This window comes from Protopterus annectens, chromosome 7.part0 (genome assembly GCF_019279795.1).
Source record: "Protopterus annectens isolate FY-2018-M chromosome 7.part0, PAN1.0, whole genome shotgun sequence".
Taxonomy (NCBI): domain Eukaryota; kingdom Metazoa; phylum Chordata; order Ceratodontiformes; family Protopteridae; genus Protopterus; species Protopterus annectens.
This window is the reverse complement of record NC_056739.1, coordinates 791,713,171-791,740,398: the sequence shown is the minus strand read 5'-3', so window position 1 is coordinate 791,740,398 and position 27,228 is coordinate 791,713,171. Positions and strand designations below refer to the sequence as shown.

At 44.1% G+C, this 27,228-nt stretch overlaps 1 protein-coding gene across 1 annotated transcript in view; it reads right to left on the bottom strand.

Moving 5' to 3' along the window:
• The window catches only part of DNAH2 (dynein axonemal heavy chain 2), a 6,636,854-nt gene that overhangs the window by 5,388,999 nt on the left and 1,220,627 nt on the right, over positions 1–27,228 (bottom strand). The window contains exons 16-17 of the mRNA XM_044077324.1: positions 26,734–26,890; positions 17,154–17,393 (exon numbers count right to left, since the gene is read on the bottom strand). Of these exons, the coding sequence (XP_043933259.1) occupies positions 17,154–17,393; positions 26,734–26,890 (397 nt within the window). The remainder of the gene's footprint in view (positions 1–17,153; positions 17,394–26,733; positions 26,891–27,228) is intronic.

The window sequence follows — 27,228 nt, the reverse complement described above, 5'->3', positions numbered from 1 at the left end:
CCAATGTTTTTGTAATGTAAAATTTATTTATTTGTCTTTTGTTAACTGGGTTAGTCTACTGGGCTGAGGGCCCTTTTTCAGTGGAGACCCGTCCCGAGGAGAAAAGCTCCACATAAAGAGACAACATACAGAATTTTATATTTGCAATACACACATTCCAGACAATTACAGAGGTTTTTTAAATTGCCACACATACGTTCTAGACATATTAGAAAATATAGTACATGGTGTTGTGACATCTTACCTAAATGAGACTTAACAATACATATAAAAATACTAACAATTTACAAGAAGTAGATTGCTGAGCAGTTAAAAAGTAGAATCCTGTTTTATTTTATTTATTTATTTACACCAAGTGGGTAGAGGTGAAGGAGGAGTGAGTGGTGAAAGGGAATAAATAGAGGGAGGGGGAGAAGGTTTAGTGGGATCAAGAGAGTGAGTAAAGTAGGAGTGGAAGAGGGGGTGGGATGAGTACTAATAGTGGAAGAGATAAGGGTAGGTTCAGGTAGGAAATTGCTGAGAAAGACAACTAGGGGAAACAGATTGCTGGTGTTTAGGAGGATATAGATTATGGCGATGAAGGACTAAAGTATTGTGAAGTAGTTGGGTGGGTAAAAGTTAGGTAGGGTGGCAACAAGTGGAGGAGGGTGTTACCTAGGTAGTTCTTCAATTCTTTTTTGAAGAGAGGTGGGAGTGGATAGACCGTATATTGTTAGGGAGCTTATTCCATGTTTGAGACAGAGCATTTATACAGTATTTTGCCTACAGTTTTAGTGGGGTCTGTAGGTGTCAAGAGGTTGTTGGTCAGTGCTGCGAAGGGATCTGGTAGGTTTGTATATGGACAAAAGTGTAGACAGGGAGGGGCAGTCAGCAGATTTGTAAAGTAGAGAATGTATCATTTGAAGCTGAGAGAGTTGAAGGAGTTGAGGGAAGTCAAGCCATTGCAGTTGCTTGAGGGCAAGGCAGTGGTGGGATTTATGGGGGAGGCTGCAGGTAGATCTAGCTATCTGGTAGTAGGTTTGATTGATTTTGGTTAAAAGATTTGCTTGAAGGTGGACAAATATAGGGGAGGCATAGAATAGGTAGGGAAGGAGGTGGCTTGAGCCAGGGAGGTCCTAGAGGAAACTGATAAGAATTTTTTGTTTCTGTATAACAGGCCTAGTTTTTGATTGGTCTTTTTGATGGACAGTTGGACATGAAAGTCAAATTTCAGGTTATCATCTATTGTGATACCTAGAAGTTTGGTCTGAGAGTCAGCATGAATAACTGTGTTGTCTAGGGAGGAGAGAATGAAGGATGTCTTAAGGCTGGCCATGGATTTTGGGAGGAAATGTAGTAGCTTGGTTTTCTTTGGGTTAAGGATTAGTTGATTAATGACTATACAGTTCTCTAAGGATTTAACTGTTTGTGTAAGAGTGTGGAGGTCAGTAGGGTTGTCAGAGGGGGTAATAAGAGTTGAATCATCTGCATACTGGATTACTGAGGATCCGGAGCAGGCAGAGTAAAGATTATTAGTAAAAATATTAAATAGGAGGGGACTGAGAATTGATCCTTGGGAAACACCAGTTTTGATACGTAGGAAGGGAGAGCAGGAGGACAGCCATCTAACGGATTGCTGTCTGTCTGTAAGATAACTAGAGAACCAGAGAGTAGTGGATACAGAGGTTAAGTTCAGCAAGTTTTGTGAGGAGCTTAGGGTGGGAGATGTTGTCAAATGTCTTGGAGAGGTTGAGAAATAAGCATGACACCAGTTTGTTGTTGTCCCTTGCCTCAGCTACAGTCTAAGTGAAAGAGAGAAGGGCAGTGGAGGTGCTGTGGTGAGGCCTAAATCCATGTTGTGAGGAAGTGAGGAGATTTTCCTGTAGTAGATATTTGAGAAGCTGCGTGTGAATGCATTTCTATAGTATTTTTGAGACAGGTGAGAGGATGGCTATCGGGCGGAAATTGGATGGGTCAGTGGAGTTAACTCCTGTGTGAAGTGGTATTGTGAAGAAGGATTTCCAGATGTCTGGTACTATGGATTCATTGATAAAAGATTGATACTGGATATGCTATAATACTGGCTGCAAGTTTGAGAAATTGAGGGGGTAGATTGTTGCAGAAAGAAGAACATGTTTTAATTTCAGCAGAAGAGATTTTATATAGGTGGTGGGGACAGGTTTCAGGGAGAAGGTTAAGTGAGGGCAGGGGGGGGATTGTGATCGGTTGGTGTCAGGAGGGGCTAGTTTGCAGATTGAGTCTATGATGTAATTGTTTAGTAGAGTAGCCGCTTCAAGAGGTGTTTTGTTAGGAAGGGGTTGGGGCGGAGGGTTTTCCAGGATGGAGAATGGGTTTGAAGAGTAGGTAGACTGAGCATCTAGATAGAAGTTTTTCTTGTCTTGGACAATAAGTTTTTTAGTAAGGTTTAGTAGTTGTTTGAATCTAAGGTGGAGAGAAGGGGATTTTGACTTTTAAGTCTATTATTTCCAGGTGGAATCCCTAAGTTTCATGGTGGAAAGGGTATGTTTGGAAAGCCAGGGTGCTGGATTAGATTTGATCCTAAGTTTTCTTATGGGAGTTAGGGAGTTTAGTATGATCAGGAAGATATTATTAAATTCAAGAATGGCTTCATTCAAGAGAAGGTTGTACAGGTGGGACCAGTTTACAAAGGAGAGTTGGCAGTTGAAGTTATCTGCATTAAAATTAGATAGGTTTAGGAAATGTTTATAAAAAAGAAGTTATGTACTTACCACAACGTTCCATGTTTGTAGTCCATCTTGCCTATATTCTTGCTGGATGGGTTCGGAGCTGATATTCGGCTCCAACTCGGCCTATACTAAAGTTTGACAGCTTTTTACTGGCTCAAGGCTAGCCCTTATCCCATGGTGCCTCACGGCAATTCCCCATATCTAGTTTGCATGAAAGTAATAAACACCTATCAGGTAATAATAATAATAAGAAAGAATCTGTAAAAATACAGGAAGGGATTAGAAACATAATCCATTCCAGGTGGACAATAAAGAGCAAAGTCAGGCAGCCCTAAAAAGAGGTCCACTAGATCCCCCAGAAACGATAAGGGGGTTGGAGGGAGGGACGCAAGAATATAGGCGAGATGGACTACAAACATGGAATGTTATGGTACGTACATAACTTCTTTATGTTATGTAATCCTATCTTGCCATAATTCTTGCTGGATGGGACAGCGTCCCTAGCACCTTTATCCCGGGTGGCTCAAGCGAAGAGACTCTTCAGCACAGTGGACCCAAAAGATGACCTGTCCTGAGAGGCCAAATCCAATTTGTAATAAGTGACAAACATATATGGTCTTGCCCAAATAGCTGCTGCACAAATAGTATCAATTGGGAGCCTAGATCTAAAGGTGCATGAAGTAGCTACAGCCCTAGTAGAGTGACCTTTAGCTTTTAACGGTAATTGTCTACCAGCTTGTTGATAAGCAAAGGATATGCAATCCGAAAGCCATTTTGAAAGAGTAATTTTTGAAACAGGTAAGCCTTTCCTTTTGTCAGAAAAGGAAACAAAAAGTTGATCAGATTTCCTGAATTCTTTGGTCCTGTGTATATAGAATCTGAGTATCCTGTGGACATCTAGCTGGTGAAACCTATACTCTGATTTATTAGAGTGGTTTGGAAAAAACACAGGTAGCGCAACTGTAGTATTCAGGTTGTGTTCTGAGCATATCTTAGGGAGAAAGGAAGGGTTTGTCCTAAGAGAGACTCTATCCTTGTGAAAGATAATGTAAGGAGATCGAATAGTTAGGGCTTGAAGTTCCGAGACTCTCCTAGCCGATGTTATAGCTACCAAGAACAGGGTTTTCCATGATAACAATTTTAAGTCTGACGACGAGGATGAGTCAAAGGGTGCAGACATCAAAGATGAGAGGACTAAATTTAAGTCCCAGGGTTCTAAAGGTTGTTTTATTGGGGGCCTAAGAAGAACAACTCCTTTTAAGAAGGAGTTACAGAGGGAGTGTTGCATGATTGGATTTCCCATGAAACCAAAATGGAAATTGGAAATGGCAGCTAATTAAACTCTAACTGTAGCGGCTGATGCTCCTTCATGAAAAAATGTTGTTAGATAGGATAAAATGGATTCTAAAGGAGCTGTATATGGATCTAAGCCCTGGTTCGTAGCCCAAAGGGAAAAGCTTTTCCATTTGCTAGAATATAGTTTCTGAGTGGAAGGTTTATGGGATGAAATTAGGATGTGTTTAACCGCTGGGGATAAGGAAATGCACCTGGCTATATGTGGAATTGGAGCAGCCATGCTGTCAATTTGAGGGTGTAGATGGAGGGGTGGAACTGTCCAGATTGATGAATCAGGAGATATGGAGATGGATCCAGAATCCATGATTCCTCCAAAAGGCAGGGCCACAGGAAAGGACACCAAACTTGTCGAGGCCAGTAAGGAGCAATGAGGATCAAGGAACTCCTCAACTGTTTTGCTTTCTGTATTACTTTGGGTATGGGAGGAAAGGGAGGAAAGACAGAGATGTCCCGGGGGCCAATCATAAACTAGAGCATCCCTGGGTGACATCCCCGGATGGGGAATGAAGGTAAAGTAGCTGCTGCATTTGGTGTTCAGGTGAGTGACAAATAGAATGCTGCAAGGCTGGCCTCATTTCTGAAAGATCTCTTTCGCAACTACTGGATTCAGGGACCATTCATGAGGCATCAGAATTGCTCGGCTGAGTTTGTCCACTATTACGTTGGATTTCCCTGGGATATGCGTTGCTATCAGGAAGCGTTGAGTATCCATCGCCCATTTCCAAACTCTTAAGGCCTCAGGCAAAGTAGGTAAGACTCGGTTCCCCCTTGTTTATTTATGTACCACACAACAGACATGTTGTCTGACTGAATCGCAATCGTTCCAGTGGGAAGGGAGCTGTGAAGTGCTTGCAACGCATATAGCACCGCTCTCATCTCCAGAACATTGATGTGCAAGTGGTTCTCGTGGTTTTGCCAAGGACCTTGGACTGCCTTTCCCAGATAATGCCCCCCCCCCCCCATATCTGGGAAGCATCTGTGGTCAAAACTGCTTTCTCTTGGGGAGGAACAAGTGGACGACCTATGAGAAGTTGTTTCGTGTATAACCACCATGTCAGGTCCCTTTTGCATGCATTTGTTATTAATATCTGGTGAGATAGTAGAATGTCTTGCATCGACCATTGTGCAAACAGCATCCATTGGAGAATCCTCATATGTAGACGAGCAAGAGGAGCTAATAAGATGGTGGAAGCCATAGTCCCTAGGACTTGGAAGGACTACTCTGGCCTGGACTCTGTTTGTTTAATAAGAATCTGATCTGACTGCGTAGAGATTCCACTCTTTCCTGTGTTAGCTTTACTTACATGGTGGTTGTGTCTATTTATGAGACTAGATATACAATATGCTGAGAGGGACATAAGACTGACTTTTGCAAGTTGACAGTGATGCCTAGGCTGGCGCACAAGGATAGAGTCTCGTCCCTGGTCCTTATGAGTTGATGATTGGTGGCAGCAGTGAGGAATCAGTCGTCTTAGAATCCTTGACGTCTCAGGTGAGCTGTTACCACTGCCATGCATTTGGTAAACACTCTGGGGGCTGTAGTGAGGCCAAAGGGCAGTGTTCTGAACTGAAAATGGCTGACTCCCAGCTGGAAGAGTAAGTGTCCCCTGGAGCACCTGTCCATTTTGATGTGGTAGTACGCATCCTGGTGATCGACTGAGCATATCCAGTTGTCTTTCCCGATAAAGGGAAATATCGACTGCAGAGTGATCATTCGGAACTTTGATTTTCTTACATGCTTGTTGAGCCTGCTGAGATCTAGAATTGATCTCCAGTCCCCCTGTCTTTTTTGGAACTAAAAACAATCGAGAGTAAGGTCCGGATCTTACTTGCTCTGTGGGGACTTCTTGTATGACGCTTTTTTTGTAGCAACGAGATGGCCTCTGATGTTGCACGGTCTAGTTGGATGGATGGTATATCTGGAAGATACTGGTTTGTTGGGGATTCGGAAATAAAGGGAATCAGGTAACGTCTGGATATTACTGTGTGTACCCAACAATCATGAGAGATAGTTAGCCAGGCGCTTGGGTACAGCGATATACGCTCCCCGACTGCCTCCAGAGACGGACAGTCAGGCAACCCCTCGGGGTCGATGGAAGGGACGAACAGAGAAAGTTTCGCTGTCTTCCTGATGTTGCGGACCTCCTCTGCAGCGAGGGTGGCGTCTTCCATTATATCCTCCCCCTTTGCCCCTGGGGGAGGGTTGACCTTGTGCCTGAGGAAAATCTTTTTGGGATTTGCGGAACCACATTTTCCCTCCTGTATTACCCTTGGGATAGGGTCTGGACAGGAGAGAGAAATGGACTCCAACGGCAGATGAGGTTTTTCCTTCCTGCTTGCACCTAGTCAAAGTCTCTTACACTTGGGGTCCAAAAAGAGATGAACCATCAAAGGGAATGTTAGTGAAGGAAGACTTGAAGTATTCTGTAAAATTACAAAGACGCATTCACAAATGTCTCCTGAGAGCTATTCCTGCTGCGGCTGCCCTGCTCGCTCCATCTGCCGCATATGAGATCAGCCTCATGGAGAAGTTAGCTATGAAAGTAAGGGTTGAGAGCTGCGTGGAAACTTTGTCCATGGAACCCGGAGCTACTGAACCCTGGAGGGTATCTTCTAACTCTTTCAGGAGATCCCTCTGAAAACGAGTGAAATGAGTCAGGTAATTCATCGATCTTAGTGTAAATGCTGCTGAAGAAAAAGTACGCTTCCGTACCTATCCATCGTTCTAGACTCCTTGTTAGGAGGATGGATATTAGAAGACGTCTCAGATAATTCCTTCTTGGTGGCCGCTGCTACCACCATAGCATCAACTGGAACTCCCTTGCTAAGGAAAGTCTTGTCCTCAGGTGCTGTCATAAATTTGTTTGGCCTCCTTGGGACGGCTTCAACTGAAGCTGGAGAAGTCCATGTTTTCCACGAAATGACCCCCAAAAGTTGGTCATAAGGTGGTGTAAGGTCAGGAGCTAAAGGTCTCAAGATACACTGATTCATCCTCAGTAGGGTTAGAGGTCTTCCAATCACCCCTCTAAGGATTTTTAGGATGTCAGAGAAGGAGACATCTTCAGAGGGAGATCTGGGGGATGCTTCTGATTCCTCTAAATCAGTGTCGGATGTGACAGACTCAGGGGAGTCGACATGTTTTCTCTTACATAACCTCTTCCGAGGGAGGTCTCCAGTGGGATAATCTGGGGAGGTCTCGGAAGAGGGGGCACCTCCAATGGGGGCTACTTGGACCTCTGGTTCCCTACGCTGTGGGGGAGGCAGAGGGGAAGAGATTGCTGCCTGCTGCAAGTGGGACACAGGTTCCAAAGGAATGGCTTTGGCAGAGGATAAAGCCTTCTCTTCAGCTTCGAAAGCCTTTGCCCCCCGCTCCGAAGACCTGCGCTCTGAGGGGGCGGATGGTCGACTCCTAGCAAGAGGGAACGGCTCCGAAGCAGAAGTACGAGCTGAGCTGAGTTGAGCAGAAGCTCCGAGAGGGAGGGTTGGTTCCGAAGAGAACCCAGGGTGACTGTCCCCCTCGGAGTCGACACAAGAGCATCGGCTCCCAGAACCCTCGGCTCCAGACTGAGCCATCGAGGATAGAGTAATTGGCTCCAAGGAAACAGGCTGAATCCCCAGAGTCGAAGGGTCGAAGACAGAGGAACCTGATGTAATAGGCACAGAGAGCAAAACAGTAGGAGGAGGGACAATGATTGGTACGGGGGACGGCTCTGAGACCTCTGGGTCTGGAGGGGTCAATTTTCTAGCCAGAGCTAGATCTGAAAGCAACCTCTTCACCACCATTTCAATGTCCTCATCTGATAGGGTCCTGGAGGATCTGGTGGAGACTGAAGGAGACCTCCTTCTCTCCAAAACAGGAGATCTCAAAATAGGAGATACAGTCTCGATGTCAGGCAAAACCTTCAGTACCGAAGATTGTTTTGGAGCCGATGGAATAGACTGCACCAAAGATGAAGCAGTCTTGGAACCGGAACTCCTTGGTTCTGATGCTTTAGACTTTTTGGTCGGCTCCGAAGTCGGGGCCGATGATTTTCTCTTTGAAGATTTTGGAGCTGCCTGACCAAGTTCCAGCTGTTCCTGGAAGGAACTGGTCATGAGACCCCTGTCAATAAGTTTTCTTTTCCTTTCCTTTAACACTCTTGTACTAAAAAGCGTGACAGAAGGTCCAAGGTTCCTGTAAATGGGCTTTGCCCAGACAATATACGCAACTGGTGTGGCTGTCTGTAAGAGGCATTTTATGTGCACACCTGCCACATTTTTTGAAGCCCGAAGAGCGATGATCCTTGTGATCCTTATCTTTAGACATAGTTACAGACTAAAAAATAAAAGTGCAAGGAAGAAGTTTTTTTTTTTTTTAATAACATTCACAAACACACAAAAGGATGGAAAGGCCCTCTAACTTAAACGGGCACTACGGCCCTCTAATTTAAATGGGCCGTACAGTCTTAAGGGGGGAATAGGGGTTGAAAACTTTCAAAAAACAGACACAATACAGAAGAAGCTATTAAGATATATATATGACAGAAAAAGGTGATAGAAAAGGACTAAATAAGTAAAAAATCGTTCTACTTAGCCAACGAGCCATTAAGACACAACCTCGAAGCTTTTGTGGCAAACGAGATCTGGGGAATTGCCATGGGGCACCATGGGATAAGAGCTAGCCTCGAGCCAGTAAAAAGCTCTCGAGCTTTAGTATAGGCCGAGTCGGAGCCGAATATCGGCTCCGAACCCATCCAGCAAGAATTATGCTGAGATAGGTCTACATAACATGGTGGGTTTTAGAGGTGTCAAATGGCATTCTTAAATACTGAGACAGGGAAGTGATCACTTAAGGAGTCTGGTAAAGTACTTGGATTATGGTAGTGATAGGGGTTGGAGGTTAAGATCCAGTCAATAATGGAGCAGGAGTTCTTGCTGATGCGGGTAGGGGTAGAAATGAGTTGACTGAACCCAAAAAGGTTAATACTGATGCTTGGAGAGAGGTCCGAGGGTTTATTCCAATCAATGTTAACATCTCCTAGTAATATTGTCTCGTATGATAGATGTTGAGAGGTCCATGACAGGATAGATTTGAGTACTGGTATATTGGTGCCAGGATGAATGTAAATAGTTGAAACTGCAAATTTCTTGTGTGGGTTAAGATGACAATTAAGGAAGATGAGTTCTGCTGGTGAAAAGTCTGGGAGAGGAAGTGAGAGGGGGTAAGGTTAAGATGTTTTGAGAAGAAGATAGCTACACCTCCCCCTTTTTTGGAGTGCCTGTCTTGCAGAATATGTTACATCCGGAGGAAGAATTTCAGAGTTTTCGATATGAGGCTTAAGCCAGGTTTCTGTTAGAGCTAAGATATGGGGATTGTAATTTGAAATCCAAGTATGTACTTCTGTGACTTTGTCGGTAAGACTTTGTAGGTTTATACAGTAGATTGATAGGAGTTTTGATGAAGAGGTTGGTAGTTGGGACTTGGATGTGAGGTTGGATGATGAGGTCGGTTGAGGACTGGGGTGGATAGCCCCATCAAGTAGGAGGGAGACAGGAAGTAGAATAGGTTTAGTGAGACAGAAATACTAGGTAGTAGGTTTAAACTTTTCTTTAGTGGGAGTAATTGTAAGATTGAAGTGCTTTAGTTTGTGATGGTGAAAGTATACTGTTTTATACAGAGATGGTGAAATAGGGATAGTCTTGCTTATGTAAGAAGTGAATGTTGTATGAGGGACATGGGGAGATAGAGGTGGATATAGTAGGTTAGTGAGATAAGATGACAGTGAGGAGAGGAAGAACATAATGGGAAAGTAAAAGCAACTGCAGTAGCATGTTGTTATATTTTATGGTTGTGAGTATGAGTGGTGGAAGAGTGCACTTATTGTTTCTATGAGGATTTTGCAGTTGAGTTAGAAGGGTGTAAGGACCACCAGTAGGTGGAGGAGGGGTGTGGAAGGAAAGGAATGGGAGTGGAGCGCATTGGGGGGGAGGTATATGTTATTAGAGCAAGGATGAATTGATAGGATAATTGCATGGGGGGAGGTCTTAGGCAGAGAGGCTAGAGAATAAATGTAGAGTGAGCAAGGGGTGGGTGGGAAAGGGGGTAGGGTAACACAGCGAAGTTAGCCTGAGCGTAGCAAGGGTGAATGGAGCGGGGCTACACTGGGTCAGAGCTGGAGCTGTTTTCTAAGAAAAACTATCAGTGAAATGCAGAGCTGCCAAGGAAAGAGGCCATGCAGGTAAATTGTTTGGTGGAAGTAGAAGGACGAGAGCACAGAGAACAAGGAAAGGGATCTGAGCAGGAGAGTAGGGAAAGGAGAGGTTTGATCAGTGAGGTAAAGTGAAGCAGAGGGGGTGCAGATATGGGAGGGACAGTAAAAGAAGGACGGCTTCCAGAGAGCAGTAGGTGAAGGGATATGGTGTAATGGGAGTTTAAAAATTAAAGAGAGAAGGGGTGGGTTGAGGAGAGGTAGAGGGGAGAGTGTTGGTTAAGGGAAACCTGGGTTGAGTGGGTAATTGCAGAAAGACAGCAAAAACTAAAACAAAAGTCCAACACTCTCAGCTAAAGAAGTTTAATAAAATAAAGTTTTCAAGTAAAAACTCATCAATGTTTAAAACTCAAGGTCAGTGAGAACCTTTTAAACAACATGCAGACAATTAGTTAAAAAAATAAATTATGTACTCACCATAACGTTCCATCTGAGTAGTTGTACTTTATTTGTCTTCAACCTGTGGAATACGAATCTGAGCCAGCAACTTTGCTAGTATCAGCTCCGAGGTCCAAACTCCTCCCCTTACCCATAATACACCTCCACTGCCTTCTATCCCCAGATCGAGTTTGCTGAACTTATACTGAGAGCCCGACCTGATAGATTTACTCGTGACCTATACTGCAGCCCGTAGGCTGATCATGCGCCAATGTCTGGGGGAAGGAGGGAGGGACGGTTGAAGAGAAATTAAGTACAACTACTCACACGGAACGTTATGGTGAGTATATAACTTCTTTATCTGAAGTAGTTTACATCATTTTGTCTTCAACCTGTGGGACAGAGTCCCCAGCTACTAAACTCCTGGGAGGCCCTCATGGAAGGATATTCTGGAGCACCACGGAACCAAAGGATGCTCTCCTTCAGGAAGTCAAATGCAATTTTTAATTAGAAACAAAATGTATGAGATGAGGACCAAGTAGCTGAAGAACAAATGTCATCCAAAGACGCTCAGACCAAAAGGTCGCAGATGTAGCCTAGGACCTGGTGAAATGAGCTTTTCCCTGACCTGGACGAGAAATGCCTCTGTCCTTATAGATCTGCAGGATGCATGAAGAAATCAATCTAGTTATAGTGACCTTGGAGATTGTTTCCTTCTATAAATCCTTTTTGGGGAAACCTAACAATTGATCAGATTTACAGAAATTTTTTGTCCTGTGTAAGTAGAATCGTAACTGTCTATGAACATCCAACATGTGGAGTTTGTATTCCATCTTGTTCGTAAAAATTAGGCAAATTGATAGTCTGATTGATATTGACTGGTGATGCCACCTTAGGAAGAAAGGATGGATTGGTTTGATGGGAAACTCTGTCTTTGTGAAAAATCATGTACGAAATTTTGATGGACAAGGCCTGTAATTCTGAAACCCTTCTTGCAGAGGTAATAACCACCAGAAAAGTTGTTTTCCAAGATAAGAATTTTAGATCCGCAGTTGCGGCAAGCTCGAAAGGCGGAGCAACCAAAGCTTGAAGAACCACAAAAAGGTACCAAGGGGGAACAGGATCTTTGACCAGGGGGCGTAACAAAAAGGTGCCTTTTATAAAGGCATTACACAGTCTGGAAGAGGCTAAGGGGGCAGAATTCTCGCCCACATGAAAATGAGAAATGGCAGCCAGCTGAACTTTGATAGTAGAAGAATTAGCTCCATGCTGGAAAATATCAGCTAGAAAATCAAGAATGGCAGAAATAGGAGCCGTGAAAGGGTCTAAACTCCTTTGAGAGGCCCAGAAAGGAAAAATGTTTCCACTTGCTGCAATAAACCTTCCTGGTCGAAGACTTATGGGCAGCTACCAAAATAGATCTGAAGAGGACAGTCCGGGAATCCTAGCAATCACGGGAGCTGCAGCAGCCAAGCCTTGAGCTTCAGGCTGTCCAGACTCAGATGAGGCACCCCCAAAGGGTGTGAAATTAAATCCTGAATGGGATCTAGGATCCAAGGTTGAGCCAGAAGGTGAGACCAAAGGAAGGGAAACCATACCTGGCGAGGCCAGAATGGGGCAATGAGATTCACTTTGCTCCCCAGTCGACAAGCTTTCTGCAGAAACCTCGGAATGAGAGGTACTGGTGGGTAAGCATACAAAAGACTGGGAGGCCAAGCATGAACTAGAGAGTCTCTGAGGGACTCCCTGGCAGGGTGGTCAGAGCGAAAAACTTGCTGCACTTCATGTTGGAAGGAGATGCGATGAGATCACAGCAAGGCTGACCCCACTCGCTGAAGATCTGTTCCGCTACTGACAAATTCAGAGACCACTCATAAGGCATCAGAATGGTCTGACTTAGCCTGTCCACTAGAATGTTAGAGCGCCCTGAAATGTGCATTGCGATGAGAAAGTGACTGGTGGAGATCACCCATTCCCACTCTCTCATGGTCTCATGACAAAGGGGGTAAGATCTGGTCCCTCCCTGTTTGTTGATATACCAGACCACTGACATGTTGTCTGACTTAAATAGCAATCGTCTCCAGAGGAAGAAAGGCATGAAGGTCCTACAACACTAGAAGGATATTTATATGCAAGCTGGTCTCTAGAGGGAACCACAGGCCTTGGACTGTCCTGCCCGAACAATGCACCCCACCCGAGTTGGGAGGCATCCGTCGTCACTGTGGTTTGGGCCAGGGCTGGAACAAAGGGTCGTCCGTCCAAAATGTCCGGAGAGCTCATCTACCATATGAGGGATGACCGACACACTCGATTGAGTTGAATAGGATAAGTCAATGGTAGTTCCAACAGGGACCACTGAACCGCTAGAGTCCATCTCATTTGTAACCGGGTACGCAGGAGAAGAGTTATGGTCACCACCATAGAGCCTAGGGCCCTCAACACTGATTCTGCCATTGGAAGATGAGAACAGTAGATCAGGGAGACATGCATCCTCAGGTTTTGAATGCTCTCCAAGGCCAGAAATATTTTGCACTGAAGAGTATCTATCCAGGCACCAATGTAGTCTATCACCTGTATAGGATCTAGGAGAGATTTGGATGTGTTGATTGTGATCCCCAAATGCAGGGCTAGTGTCAGGAAATAACGCCTGGTTTGAGAAAGTAGATGCCTGGTGGGAGCAGTGAGAAGCCAGTCATCCAGGTACGATAGACCTGAATCCCCTGAAGCCTCAGGTGAGCAGCAATGACCACCATCACTTTGGTAAACACCCTGGGGGCTATGGTGAGTCCAAAGGGTAGGGCTCGAAATTAGTAATGCTAGACTCCTAGCCGGAAATGGAGGAACCTCCTGGAGCTTTTGAGCATTTTTGTGTGACAGTAAGCATCCTGGAGGTGTATTGAGCACATCCAGTCGCTCTCTTGCAGGTACGGCATGATGGACTGTAACGTGACCGGAACTTCTCTTTGGCAACTGACAGGTTCAGGGTAGAGGGGCCCAAAATGGGCCTTAAGTCCCCCATTTTCTTTGGCACCAAAAAGAACCTTGAGTAGAAGCCCGATCTGGACTGATCTGGGAGGACAGTTTTGATGGCTCGTTTTACTAGCAGCTTGGAAATTTCCTGTGCTGCTGCCTCTCTTTGAGTGGGTGGTATGTCCAGGAGGTGAATGGGAGACATGGGGGAACCCACAAAGGGGACAGAGTATCCTCTGGTTATTTGAACAACCCAGCGGTTAGTTGTTATGGACTCCCATGCCACTGGGTGCAAGGACAATTGTCCCTGACTGCCTCCAGAGTAGAGCAGTCGGGCAACCCCTCAGGGTTGCTGCCAGAGTCTGCCTGAGAAAGATTCTTTAGACCCAAAGTTCCACAGACCTCCTCTACCTCTGGGCCAGTGTCCATTCTGTCCCCCTCTGCCTCTGGGGGAAGAAGATCCCTGAGTGTGCTGGGAATACTGAGAATTCCGGAACCACATCTTCTTTTGCCCTCTCTGGTTCCGAAAAAAGGACCTTTGAGGGTTAGAGAAGTGAATCCCATCCTTCTCACTCTGGACTAATGTCTCCTTGATGGTCTTACCGAAGAGTGTACAGCTGTCATAAGGGGCACTGGCAAACGACGCCTTGAAGGGTTCGGAAAACTGACATAACCTGAGCCAAGCGTTACACCTCATGGACACGCCGGACCCAGCTGCCCTATCCGCTCCTTCCGTAGCATGGGAGAGGAGTCACATGGAAGTGTTAGATACCACTTTTAAAGTGGCCATCCTCACGGAGAACGAAGTCTTGTCCTCCTGCGACATGGACTTGGGGGGAAGACTCCTCCAGCTCCTTTACTAGGTCGCGTTGGAGTCTAGTGACATGGGCCAAGAAATTCAGCACCCTGATCAAAAAGGTAGCTGAAGCGTACACCCGCTTCCCTAGGCGGTCCATCATCCATGACTCTTGGTCAGGAGGGTGGACCAAGGAATTCCCCTTGGCAAGTTCCTTCTTAGTGGCTGCTGCTACCACCATGGCATCCATGGGGGAGCCCTTATTCCAAGATGGCCTATCAATGGGTGGGCTCAGGATTTTATCGGGTCACTTTGGGATAGGCTCCATGGTGTCCAGTTCCTTCCATGCCTGTGAGGTGACCAAATCCACCAAAGGATCTGAGGGAGGGGACACCCATGAAGTAGAAGGGCCCATGCTGGAAGCCTCCAGGAACACAGACTCAGAAGAAGGTTTGGGGGCAGACCAACCTCCCCGCTGGCGCTGTCAGCATCGAGGAAGCAGGTACCGTAGGTGCCAAACCCCTGACCAAAGCCAGCCTCAGATATGAGTACTCTGAAGCCGAAGGTCGGATCGGAGAAGGAGAAATGGGTTGAAAAAAAGGAAGTAAGCTCCCCCCCTCCAGAGGGAGGGGGGCTGGTAAGACCACCATCTGGATCTGTGTAAGGAATAAAGCGCCTCATCATCTTATCCAGATCCATATCCGACAAGGAGCAGGTTGACCATGACAAGGTCATGGACTCCAACCTGGTGGGTCCGGGCACCGAGACCCAAGAGGCTGGATGTATCTCCTCCGGCTATGAGGAGAACCTCAGAGATCAGAGCCGAGGGGAGTCACGGGTCTGTGGAGTTTTACTTGGAGAAGCAAGGTTTGGGGACCTCTTCCTCTTTTCCCTTGTCTTCGACTTTCTCTACCTCTCTTCTGCTCCACTACCACAGGCTTTGGTACAAGAGGTTGAGTCCCAGCCTGTAATGGAGGAGAAGCCAGATGAAGAGAGGAGGGAGAGGCGGCCACAGCAGCCACTGTGACTGAAGCCGAAGACAAGGAAAGAGAGTCGGAAGGAGGACAAAGACATTTGAGGGCCAACTTGGCCTTCCTATCCTTTAGGGCACGAGGGCTGAAGCCCGCACAAATACTACACTCCACGCTCAGGTGGGCCACACCCAAGCACAACACACAGTGTGGCCATCTGCTGGGGAGAGCTTATGGCCACACTTGGTGCAGCACTTGAAAACAAGATTTTCAGCCATCTTAAATAAAGAAAGATAGCCTTAGAAAAAAGAACAGGCAAGATTTTTCTAAATAATAAAAACACACACACACACACACACACACACACAGCCCCACTCACCACACTCGCTACAGAGAACACTGAGGGGGAGGGGAAGCTACTACCTATACCACAAAAACACAAACTACTCTAACTACCTAAAACCAATAACACTCAATGCACCAAGCGGGGGGAGGAGAAAGGGGACCTATACTAACACTACTCTGAAGAAAATAGAAAATTTAACTACTCACAGAAAGTTTTAAAACCCACTGCTAGTTGGAGCTCAGAATAAATGATATGAAGCAAATCACGGCAAATGAGATCTGGGGATGGGAGGCAGTGGAGGTGTATTATGGGTAAGAGGAGGAGTTTGGAGCTCGGAGCTGATGTTAGTAAAGTTGCCGGCTCGGATCCGATACGGATCCGTATCCCACAGGTTGAAGACCAATTGAAGTAAACTACTTCAGATCAATCAATTAACTCATTAAAATACTTTAAAGTGCCCATACAAAAATTCATTGCAGTGTTAGCTTAGTTCTTCCATATCCTAACTTACTAAAGCATTTATATAACATCATGTTTATCTTTCCGAATAAGTTTGTTACTGACAATTGTATTCAGTCCAGGAAAATGGTCTGCTCGAAAAAAAATTATCCATTTATATTCACACAGTCCTGTTTTATTCATATCTCCCCCATTTTCATGCATACAGATAACTTGTAAAATCCTGAACTTAAATCTATGTTCTGTACCTTCACTAAATATATGTTTTGCTAAAGCATTAGTTAACACATTATCTAACATTATAAACATGAAAACAATTATCAAAAGTCTTAATTTTTCTGTTTTATATTAGTTGGGGGATATGTAAAATAGCAAATTTTCACTCAATGTCCCATGTGAATATTTGCATTTTTAATTTTTACTGTAGTGTATTCCATAATGGGATTGTATAAGGAGATTGCCAAAAAATGTGTAAAATCTCAGCAATTAGTCACACATAGCACTTTCAATTCTTAAATAATGATGCTTTTTTGGTTGTGGATTAGAACGCATTGTGGATGGTTATAAGTTGGGTACTTTTTTAAATGGCATAAACCTACAGTTTAGTTGTACTATTGCTAGCCAAACTAGGTTTTTATTTACATCTTGATCATATGCTGTCCAAACTGTTAAACAGTAGTAAGAGGACACACATTTATATTTAGATATTACACTGTTAGAATTTAAGGTAGTCTGTTTTGGATATTAGTGATGGTAATAAGTTTCAGAAAAAATAATACCGTGGAAGAACCAAAAATTGTGAAGAAGTTTCAAAATGGAGATCCTCCTCTGATAAATATGATTTGGAAAATGTTACAAGTTCAATTTAGACAAAGTAAAAGACATGACTATAAAATATTATTTTTCTGAAGCCTTTACAATGACAGAGCACCCAGAACCAACCTCAGGTCCATCATTTCTGAACACTTCAAATGTGCGTTTCATAATTCCAACAATTTCTTCATGGACTTGTATCAGTTTCTGCTGGATGTTTTCCCTGTGTGCCAGCTGGTCTCCTTCGAACTCCAGGTCTCTATAAACCCGTTTGCCATCAATAAGCACCAGAAGAAGCTCACTGATCTGTTTGGCACTACGAGCGATCATCAGGTTTGCTGCCTTATACTCATCTACAATCAGCTGCACCTACATTGGACAATAAAGGGCAGGATAAAGCACACATGTTCAGCATTCAGACTTGTTCCCTAAGCCTTAAAAATCAACCAAGAAGTATGCCCCCACATGCATGGGCTCAATTGCTGTATAATTACCTTCAAAGAGCTGTTATATTGAAAGAAAAGAAAATTAGTTAGCAAATCATCTAAGAAAACTGTAGGCAGTCAGAAAAGTCTGTCACACGCACACTTTATAAGTGGGTTATCAATAATGGAACTGTGGGAAACTGTGCACAGTTAATAGTCATGAATGTGAAGATGAGAACTAAACAAAAAACACTTACTGTAACACTCTATAAAGTGGATGTGTTCTGTACACCATAAAAGACTGAAGACATGACACCACTTGAGTGCATGAAGCATTCCAAACATGAACAAATCAACAAGCTCTGACTCTCGCTATCATTTAAGTACATACTCAAAGGAAAGAAAGTACTCCACAAAGTAGCAAACACCTTCTTTAAAAAGCACTTCTGTCAAATAAGAATAAGATAGTAGCAACTATTCCCACACAAGGTTAAACAGTGTCACCACCCCAGTGAAAAAAAGCAAAAAAAGTACTTCAGCTAAGTTATGGTCTTCTCAGTTAACAAATCCTTCCCACACAGCAGGCGTGGAATAGATAGGATGGATAACCTAGTACATTTGGTGAGCTATGATGTCTTAGCAGCTAACCTCATTTAATGAAAGACTAAATGTAAAGGAAAGACTATGAAAGGGATTCTCAACCAGAAATCCTTGCAGAGATTAGAGAAGCTCTATAAATGGGTAGCATAGTATTGCCACAGTGAACTATGAAAGACATGAACTCAGTAGTTACAATGCTGTCCCCAATTATGTGTGTACCTGAAGATGTCCCCAACTATGTGTGTATCTGAAGATACAAAGTAGACTAACTCAGAGAAGGGTAGTTTACACTTCAATACTGCACCACTTTCAACACTGCAAGTCCAGATTGTAAATTAGAGTTATGTCTTACCATAACTTGGCATCTGTATTCTCCATCTTCATTCCTCCTCACAATAGGGTCTCGGATCTGGCTCAGCCACATTCTCTAGACTTGGATCAGACACTTGAGCTCCTCCCTCTTACCCATAATCCACTACACCCACCTAAGCACCTCAGATCAAGTTTGCTGATTCCCATACATCCATAACCAGGACAGGATATATAAAAAGGAGATGAGGCTCATATGTGGGACCCAAGTTTCCCAGTCATCTTTCATAATCTTCTAGAAAAATGAGGCAGGGGGATGGCTGTGTGGGGAAGTGAGGAGGAATGAAGATGGGCAACACAGATGCCAAGTTATGGTAAGACATAACTTTCTAATCTGATGTCCTTTTCATTCCTCCTCACAATAGGGTCGGAGTCCCCAGTTACATGATTCAAGGGTGGTCCTCATGGAAGGATATGCCAGAGCACCATCGAGCCAAAGAAAGCTCTGCTCCTTGAGATGATATCTAATTTATAGTGTGCAACAAAGGTGTGATTGTTGGACCATGTAGCTGCTGTGTAAATATCGTCAACGGAAGTTCTAGATGAGAAGATGGAAGAAATAGCCATAGCTCTGGTAGAATGTGGTCTAGGAGACTGGGGCAGTGCTAGGCCCTTTTATGAATAAATGGAGATACAATCAGTAATCCATTTTGCTAATGTGATCTTAGAGACCAACTAGCCTAGTTTGTTAGCAGAGAAAGCTACAAACTATGACAACTGACTTCCTGTGCTGCCTAGTTCTGTGCAGACAGAAACATAGTTGTCTATGAACATCAAGAAGATGTACAATATACTCTCCTTTGTTAGACAAATTTGAAAAGAATACTGGCAAGTGAATGGACTGACTGATATTGTTTTCCATGGCTACTTTAGGTATAAAGGAGGGATTGGTATGTAGAGAAACCCTATCCTTATGAAATATTATGTAAGGAAGTTTGGAAGACAATGCCTGTAGTTCAGAAATTCTCTTTGCTGAAGTAATAGTTACTAAAAGGTTTGTCTTCCATGACAAAAACTTCATGTCACAACTAACTGCTGGCTCGAAGGGTCTTTGAGTGAAACTCTGCAGCATGACAGTGAGGTCCTAAAGTGGGAAGGGGTCCTTAGTGGGAGGTCTCACCATGAAAATACCTTTCATAAATGCTTTGCATAATCTACAGGTAGACAAGGAATGAGATTGGTAGTAGTATGAAAAGATTAGAAATTGCAGCTAACTGAAGCTTAATGGTAGAGAAGCTAGGTCCTTCCTTAAACAGGGTACAAAGAAAAAGCAAAATATCTGAGACTGGTTCTGAGAAAGGATAAATATTTCTATTTGTAGCCCAAACAGCGAACCTTTTCTACTTACTGTTGCAAACGTTCTTAGTTGAAACCTTTTGCAAGGGTAGGATTATGTTACAGACCAGGATGGTTGGAAGTAGAGAAACCATGTGGTCAACCTAATGGCGTGAAGATTTGGGTGCTGCATTCCTGATGGGTGAGAGAGGAGGTCCTGTCTTGGCTCCAGTACCCACGGAGGATATTTCAGATGAGACCAGAGGAAGGGGAACCCATACCTGTTGAGGCCAAAAGGGGGCAATGAGGATGACCAAGCTCTACAGCCTGCTTGCATTCTGAAGAAACTTTGGGATAAGCAGAATAGGGGAATAAGGATACAGGAGACCCGGGGGCCAATCATGCACCAGACTGCCACTCTGGGTCTCCCCTGGAGAGAGTCAGAGCAAAGAATTTGCTGCATATGTTGTTTAGGGGAGAGGCAAAAAGGTTGCAAGGCTGGCCCCAGCGGTTGAAGATCATGTTTGCCACTGACTGACTGAGGGACCACTCATGCAGAATCAGGACAGATCTGCTGAGTCTGTCCACCAGCTCACTGGTTTTCCCTGGAATATGTGCTGCAACCAGAAGGCGGTCTGAAGATATCGCCCATTCCCACACCCTTATGGCCTCCCTGCACAAAGGGTAAGAACGGATTCCTCATTGCTTGTTAATGTACTAGACTACAGACATGTTGTTGTTGTGAACTGCAATAGTCTCCAAAAGGAGTGTTGTCCTGAAAGGCTTGCAACATTAGTAGAACTGCTCCCATCTTGAGAACACTGATATACAAACCTGGTCTCCAGGGGGGACCACATGCTTTGGACCATCTTCCCGTTGTATTGCCCCCACCTCAACTGGGAAATGTTCATGGTCACTGTGGCTATTAGAGGGGGAGTTGAGAAGAGTCTGCTTAAAAGGAGACTGTCCGACTGAATATACCAATGGATGTGACATTTGCAGATCGGTGTCAAGTTGATGGAAAAAAAATAGTGGTTAGTACAGAATGGACCATTGTACTGCTAATGTCCACTGAAGAATTCTCATGAAAAACCTTGTTAGAGGAACTAACAAAATTGCTGCTAACATGGATCTTAGGACTTGTAAGACTAGCCGTGCAGGGGGGCACTGGTGGGATAATTCCTGGCCTTGATTCCTCACTGTTATGCAGTGTAAGGAAAGAGAAGATATTTGATCCATGTTCAACTGTGTTAATATGAATTCTAGGTTCTGCACAGGAGTCAGACTGGATTTGTTTAGATTTATAGTGATGCCCAGGGAATGTGAGAGTTGAATTACATCATTTCTGGCTTGGATAAGCTGATGCCTTATGGCAGCGGTAAGGAAGCAATCATATAAGTATGGAAACACCCAGAATCCTTTGAGTCTCATGTGAGCTGCTATGACTGCCATGCATTTGGTGAATACCCAGGGGGTTGTGGTGACCCCAAAGGCCAGTACTCTGAACTGAAAGTGATTGGCTCCCAGCTGAAAGCATAGGTATCTCCTGGAATGCATGTCTATTTTGATGTGATAGTACGCATCCTTGAGATCTCTTCAGCATATCCAATCGTCCTTGCGCAATAGTGGCAGAATGGACTAGACCATAACCATTCAGAACTTTGACTTCTTTACATAAAGATTCAATTTGTTTAGATCCAAGTATGGGTCTTGGGTCCCCTGTCTTTTTCAGCACCAAAAAGAAGCGGGAGTAGGTTCCAAATCCTCTACTTGATCGGAACCTCTTGGATAACTCTTCTTTGCAGCAGTTTTTGAACTTCCTGTGCTACCTGCTCCCTCTGACTGGGTGGCATGTCAGGGAGTTTCTTGTTGGTTTTTGGATGGGGGAGGAAAATGCGAATGTAGTAGCCCCTGGATATGACACTTAGCACCCAGGGATTTTGTGTCAAGTGCATCCAAACTTCTGAGTGCAAACAAAGTCGACCCCCGACTGCCTCCAGAGATGGACAGTCGGGTAGCACTTCAGGAGTGCTGATAGGGCTTGTTGGAGAAGGTGTCTTTGAAGCCCTGGTTTTCCGCAGCCCCTCTGTGTCTAGAGCAAAGCCTACCATTACACACTGACCTCCACTGCTTCTAGAGGAGGGTACTCCATGCAGGTCTCGAAAAGCCCCTTGGGATTTATAGAACCATATTTTCTTGCCTCCATGATGGTTTCTGGAAAAGGACCTCTGAAGCATAGAAAATTTGATTCCTGCAACAGAAAGGGTCTTCCTATCCTTTTCACTGTGGGTGAGAGTATCTCTACCAGACAGCCCAAAAAGTGAAGAACCATCAAAAAGGGCATTAACAAAGGACACCTTAAAGGGTGCCTCAAAAATCACATAAGCTTCATCCAGGTATGCCTCCTTAGGGATAGTGCTGAACCAGTAGCTCGTGTAGTACCTTCTGCTCTATTGGAGATTAGCCTCATCAAGGAACTGGCAATGGACAGAGTGGCCAGCTTGGTAGAAAGTTTCTTAAGCTCTTCTGTAGGCATGGACTCAGAGAGAGAGGCTGAAAGCTCCTTGATCAGATCTCTCTAAAGCCAGGTAAAGTGAGCTAGGTAATTTAACCACAGCACAAAAGTGGCTGAGGCATAAATATGCTTTCCAATCCTGTCCAGCGCTCTAGATTCCTTATTAGGCAGATGGACAATGGCAATCTCCTATGTCAGTTCTTTTTTAGTGGCCACCGCCAATACAATAGCATCAACTATGGGGCCCTTTATCCAATGCAATCAGCTGGTGGAACCAGAAAACTATCAGGGAGCTTGGGAATGGGCTTGATATCTGGTTCTCATCTGCTGGGGGGGGGGGTCACCCGGGATGCAGATGGGCTTGCCTCAAAAGCCTCCACGAACACAGACTCCTCAGAAGAAGTAAGTTGGACAGACCATCCACCTTTCTGCTTCAGGATTTCCAGAATGTCTCTGAAGAAGACATCAGGGGGGATTTGGGGAATCCTTCTCCCTCATCAAAGTCTTCAGTTAATGACTTCACTGGGCAGTCAATGTGCCTCCTTTTGCAAGTCTTCCTCCAGGGGACTTCCTCAGCAGTGTACTCAGGGGAAGTATTGGAAGAAGAATATCCCTCCTGGGTAGGGAGGTCCAGGAGACTGCTCTGGACGGGTTGACTCAGGACAGAATGAACAGGCTCAAGGCCCCGACCCAAAGGGGGGTACAAGGGTGGGTTGCGCGACATGAGGTGACAGTTCTCTACCTCAGGAGAAAACCCTCTCCACTACTTGAAAGGCTGGCAGACCTGAAAATGTCCTTTCCATCTCCCCGAAGCTGAAGCAACGAAGGGCAGGTGACTAGGATTCGCACCAGATCCCTGACCTCCAGAGGGAATTGGACCTGAACTGTTGAGGGCTGAAGTGCCAAAGGGAAGGGACAGCTCTGACAAGGATGGAGCCGATTCCACTCCTCCAGACCTGGCACCGACACCTCGGATCCAAGTTCTACTCTGCTCCAAGGGGAAAGGAACAGGGATGATCAGAGGAACCATATGCGATGAGGAAAGAGTCTTCCCCAGCACCTAACCCGACATACTCGGGAGTCCTGAAACCTGCAACTCCGAAGCCAAGGGTCAGATCTGGGGAGTCATCCTGATGGTATGGCCTGGGTAGCTCATGGATCTAATAAGGGACAGAGCCAACACCACCCCCATCTGAATCTGGGCCTAGAGGAATCTTCTCATCATCATGTCCATGTCTGCCATGGACCAGCTTCTAGAGGATCCGGAAGAAGCTGACTAGGGAGGTTGGGAGTGTATGGACTTTACAAAATGGCTTGGAGACTTGCTCCGAGCTCTCAGATCCAAAGCAGTGGAATCTGAAACCACAGCCAATGAAGAAGGAGGTGACAACGTTATTACTTCCCCTTGATTCAGAAGAGGCCTGTGGATCTGACAGGGAAGGCATTTTCTACGGATCCAAGGGGGTTAGATCCAAAATTTTCTTAGTTTTGGACTTCAGTTCCAGAGGGTCTCTCAGAGATGCAGGGAGAGACCTCTTTTGCTTCTTTAGTAGAAGAGGAGGAAGCCACAGAGGGGGCCTGAGCCTCATGAGTCAAAGATGAAGATGGAAGAAGACCCCTTAAAGTTATCTTATTACACCTATCAGTGAGCACTCACGGACTGAATGATGCACAGACTTCACAACAGCTTTCAAGTGATCATCATCTAAACAATATACACACTCCTTGTGGACATCTTGACTGGGGATCTTATGCCCACAAGAAGTGCAACATTTGAACCCCCAGGGAGGGTTTATCAGACATGACTCCACCAGAGAACTAGTCCAAATGCCGGCCCTCAAAAAAATGAACACTACAGTAATGTGCGAAAACTACTAGCTATAACTACCTTTTTTTTTTTTTTAAACAGAGAAAATTTTAAAGTTAAAAATTAGAAGTGCCTAACTATAAAGAACCACAATTACATACAAATACACGCACTTACAATTAAATTAACAGGGAAGAGGATGTCACTTACAGAGCCAACGAGAACAGGAAACGAAAGGACAAAAGAAAATAATTTGTACTTGGCAATTCAATTAGCAACCACAGCTTGACAGCACAAGAATCGCATCTGGATGCTGAAGCTGCAAACGTGATCTGAGGTGCTTAGGTGGGTGTAGTGCATTATGGGTAAGAAGGATGAGGTCAAGAGTTGGATCCAAGTCTGGAGAATGTGGCCAAGCCTGATCCAAGACCCTATTGCGAGCAGGAATGAAGAGGACATCAGATTCTTATTTAAAAATCTGGCAGCAGACCTACTTCCTGCAGAGTTTCTGCAAAAGGCCGCTAATGAAATAGCATACCCTATCTCCATCCTAATCAATTGTACTATCCACGAATCCTACATCCCCTCCATCTGGAAAATCTCTCACATTATTCCACTTCATAAAGGGGGAAACTCCACAGAACTCTCTAACTACAGACCTATAACTATCTCCCTTAGCCAAAATAATGGAGAAATGCATACATAAGCAAATTCTAACTCACCTTACTCAGAATACTCTCAATACTCTCCTAGCACCAACCCAGCACAGATTTAGATCCGCACTTAGTACAACTACTGCCCCTCTCTCCTTTTCTCACATAAGAAATCACAACCGTAATCAGAATAAGCTCTCCTCTGCCCTCTTTCTCGATCTATCAAAAGCATTTGACATGGTGATTCACCACCTACTCCTAGACTCTCTAAAATCACTTTCCTTAAACAACCCAGTAATCAACTGGTTCCACTCTTACCTGCATGGCAGACAACAAGCTGTTCTATGGAAAGACAATCTATCCCCCCTTCTACCTGTCAACCTTGGAGTACTCCAAGGTTCTATATTAGGTCCCCTCCTTTTCTCTATTTTCATTAATGACCTACCCAAAGTTATCCCAGATGCAACTTGTATTCAGTATGCAGATGACTCCACACTTATCTGCTCTGCCTCCACTCCCGCAGAAGTAAAATCCCTATCCCAAAACACCTTCAACAAAGTAGAGAACTGGCTGAATAATCGTCGTCTCCTGCTTAACCCAAACAAAACCAAACTTCTTTTCTCTCCCACCCATAAGTTAACATTACCAATAATTACAATCTCATCTAACAATGGCACCATAATCTCCCCTGAACTTTGCACTAAACTTCTTGGAATAATCATTGATAATAATCTGAAGTATGATGCCCATATAGACAAAAACCATAAAAACAGTTAAAAAAAAATAGGCTCCTTGTATAGGATTAAACAATTCTTAACCCCATCTGCCAAAACTGCCATAGCTCGGACACATCTTCTGTCAACCCTTCTCTACGCCTCACCCATCCTTACAAATCTAAGTAAATCAAACCTTAACAAAATCATTAGCTGCTATAACAATATAGCTAGATTTGCCACAGACTCAGCCTATAGAACCCACCACTGTTAAAATCTTCACAAATTAGGTTGACCAGAACTACCCAATCAGCTCGATTATAACCAACTCATAGTTATTCATAAAACCCTCTACCTACCTACCAGTACTCCCATTTTGACTATTATTACCCCCTACAGCAACCTAGCATCCCTCCGCTCATCCAACAGAATGCTAGTACAATCTACCAATGCCAACAACTCAGCTGGAGAATCATTATTCTCCAACTCTGCTGGAAAAAAACGGAACCTACTTCCTGCTGAACTAATCACTACATCCTCCTTGCCCCAATTCAAAATATCCCTAAAAGGTAAGATAAAAATAGCTCGCAGAGGTGAAATACCCATTAATAACCATTCCCCACCCAGACAACATTCACTTATCCACAAACATTAGAATTCTATTATCAGGAAGATATCTTGTTTACTACCCATTCTGAGCCTATGCTCTTCTTCCCCTCTACGTTCTATTCACAATAACTTTCCTTCTTAGCTAACCACCTTTTATCTTAACTATCATCCTTACATTCAACCTTGAAATATGCTTCTTTCTTTTTTACACACTTCAAAATTATATAATGTTATCTCTGTATATGAATACCATAAACCCACGTTTGCTTCATTTAAATGGAACCATGACTATAAACTGTTAGTGATTTGTTAAATGTTTAGATTTCTATGTAACCACATCCTTTAGTGTCAATTATTTGCAATGCGGAGCTTTTCTCCCCGGGCCTCCACTGAAAATGGACATGTATCCAGTCTGACTATCCCGTTTAACAAATGTAAAATACAAATAAAATAAATAAAAATAAAATATTAGCAAATGAAAAACGTGCATGAAGTCAAGGCATGTACTCAAAAAAATTCAGTGTCTACCTATTTTCCTCAAGCTCACATTCAGATCTTTCAATCCCTGTGTTAACCTGCAATCATCAAGCTGCTTCAGCTACTGAGTGAATGCTGTAAAGTATCTTGGTACATGGTTTATTTGAACATACTACATCATGTTAACAATCCCCCAAGTGGTAAATCAGCATCTGACATTAGATATCACTGGCTAAATTAATGACAACAGCAGAATACAGCCTTACCTTGCTGGCATGCAAGCGGCACTCATTGATGAAATAACTGGAAGCACCTTTGGAGGACCAAAGTAGCTTTGTTAAGCCTGGCTGGATCTTTTTGTCCAGGAATCGGATGCGCTCCCGGAAAAGCCCCCTTTCTTCTGGACTCAATGCTGCAATTATTCTGAAAGGGGAGAACAGAAGATACAAAGTAAACTGTAAGTCTTTATGAACAGAAATTTTAGTAGTATGTATAACTTTCTTTATACTACCGTCTTGTATGCCATTCCATGTATAACAAAATTCCAGCTTTATGCTGACAAACATGGCCTTTTCCAAATAACTGGAATGAAAGCATAAACTGGAGCAGAGAGAGCTTACAGCACTTACTATAATTTATTTCTTTGTTAACCTGGTAGGTGAACTGATCCAAATGAACACTTTTCAGTCATGATCCTTGTTTTATTAGTGGCTAGTCATACCACAATAACTCCTATGCATGACTGACAGAGCTACGCCATC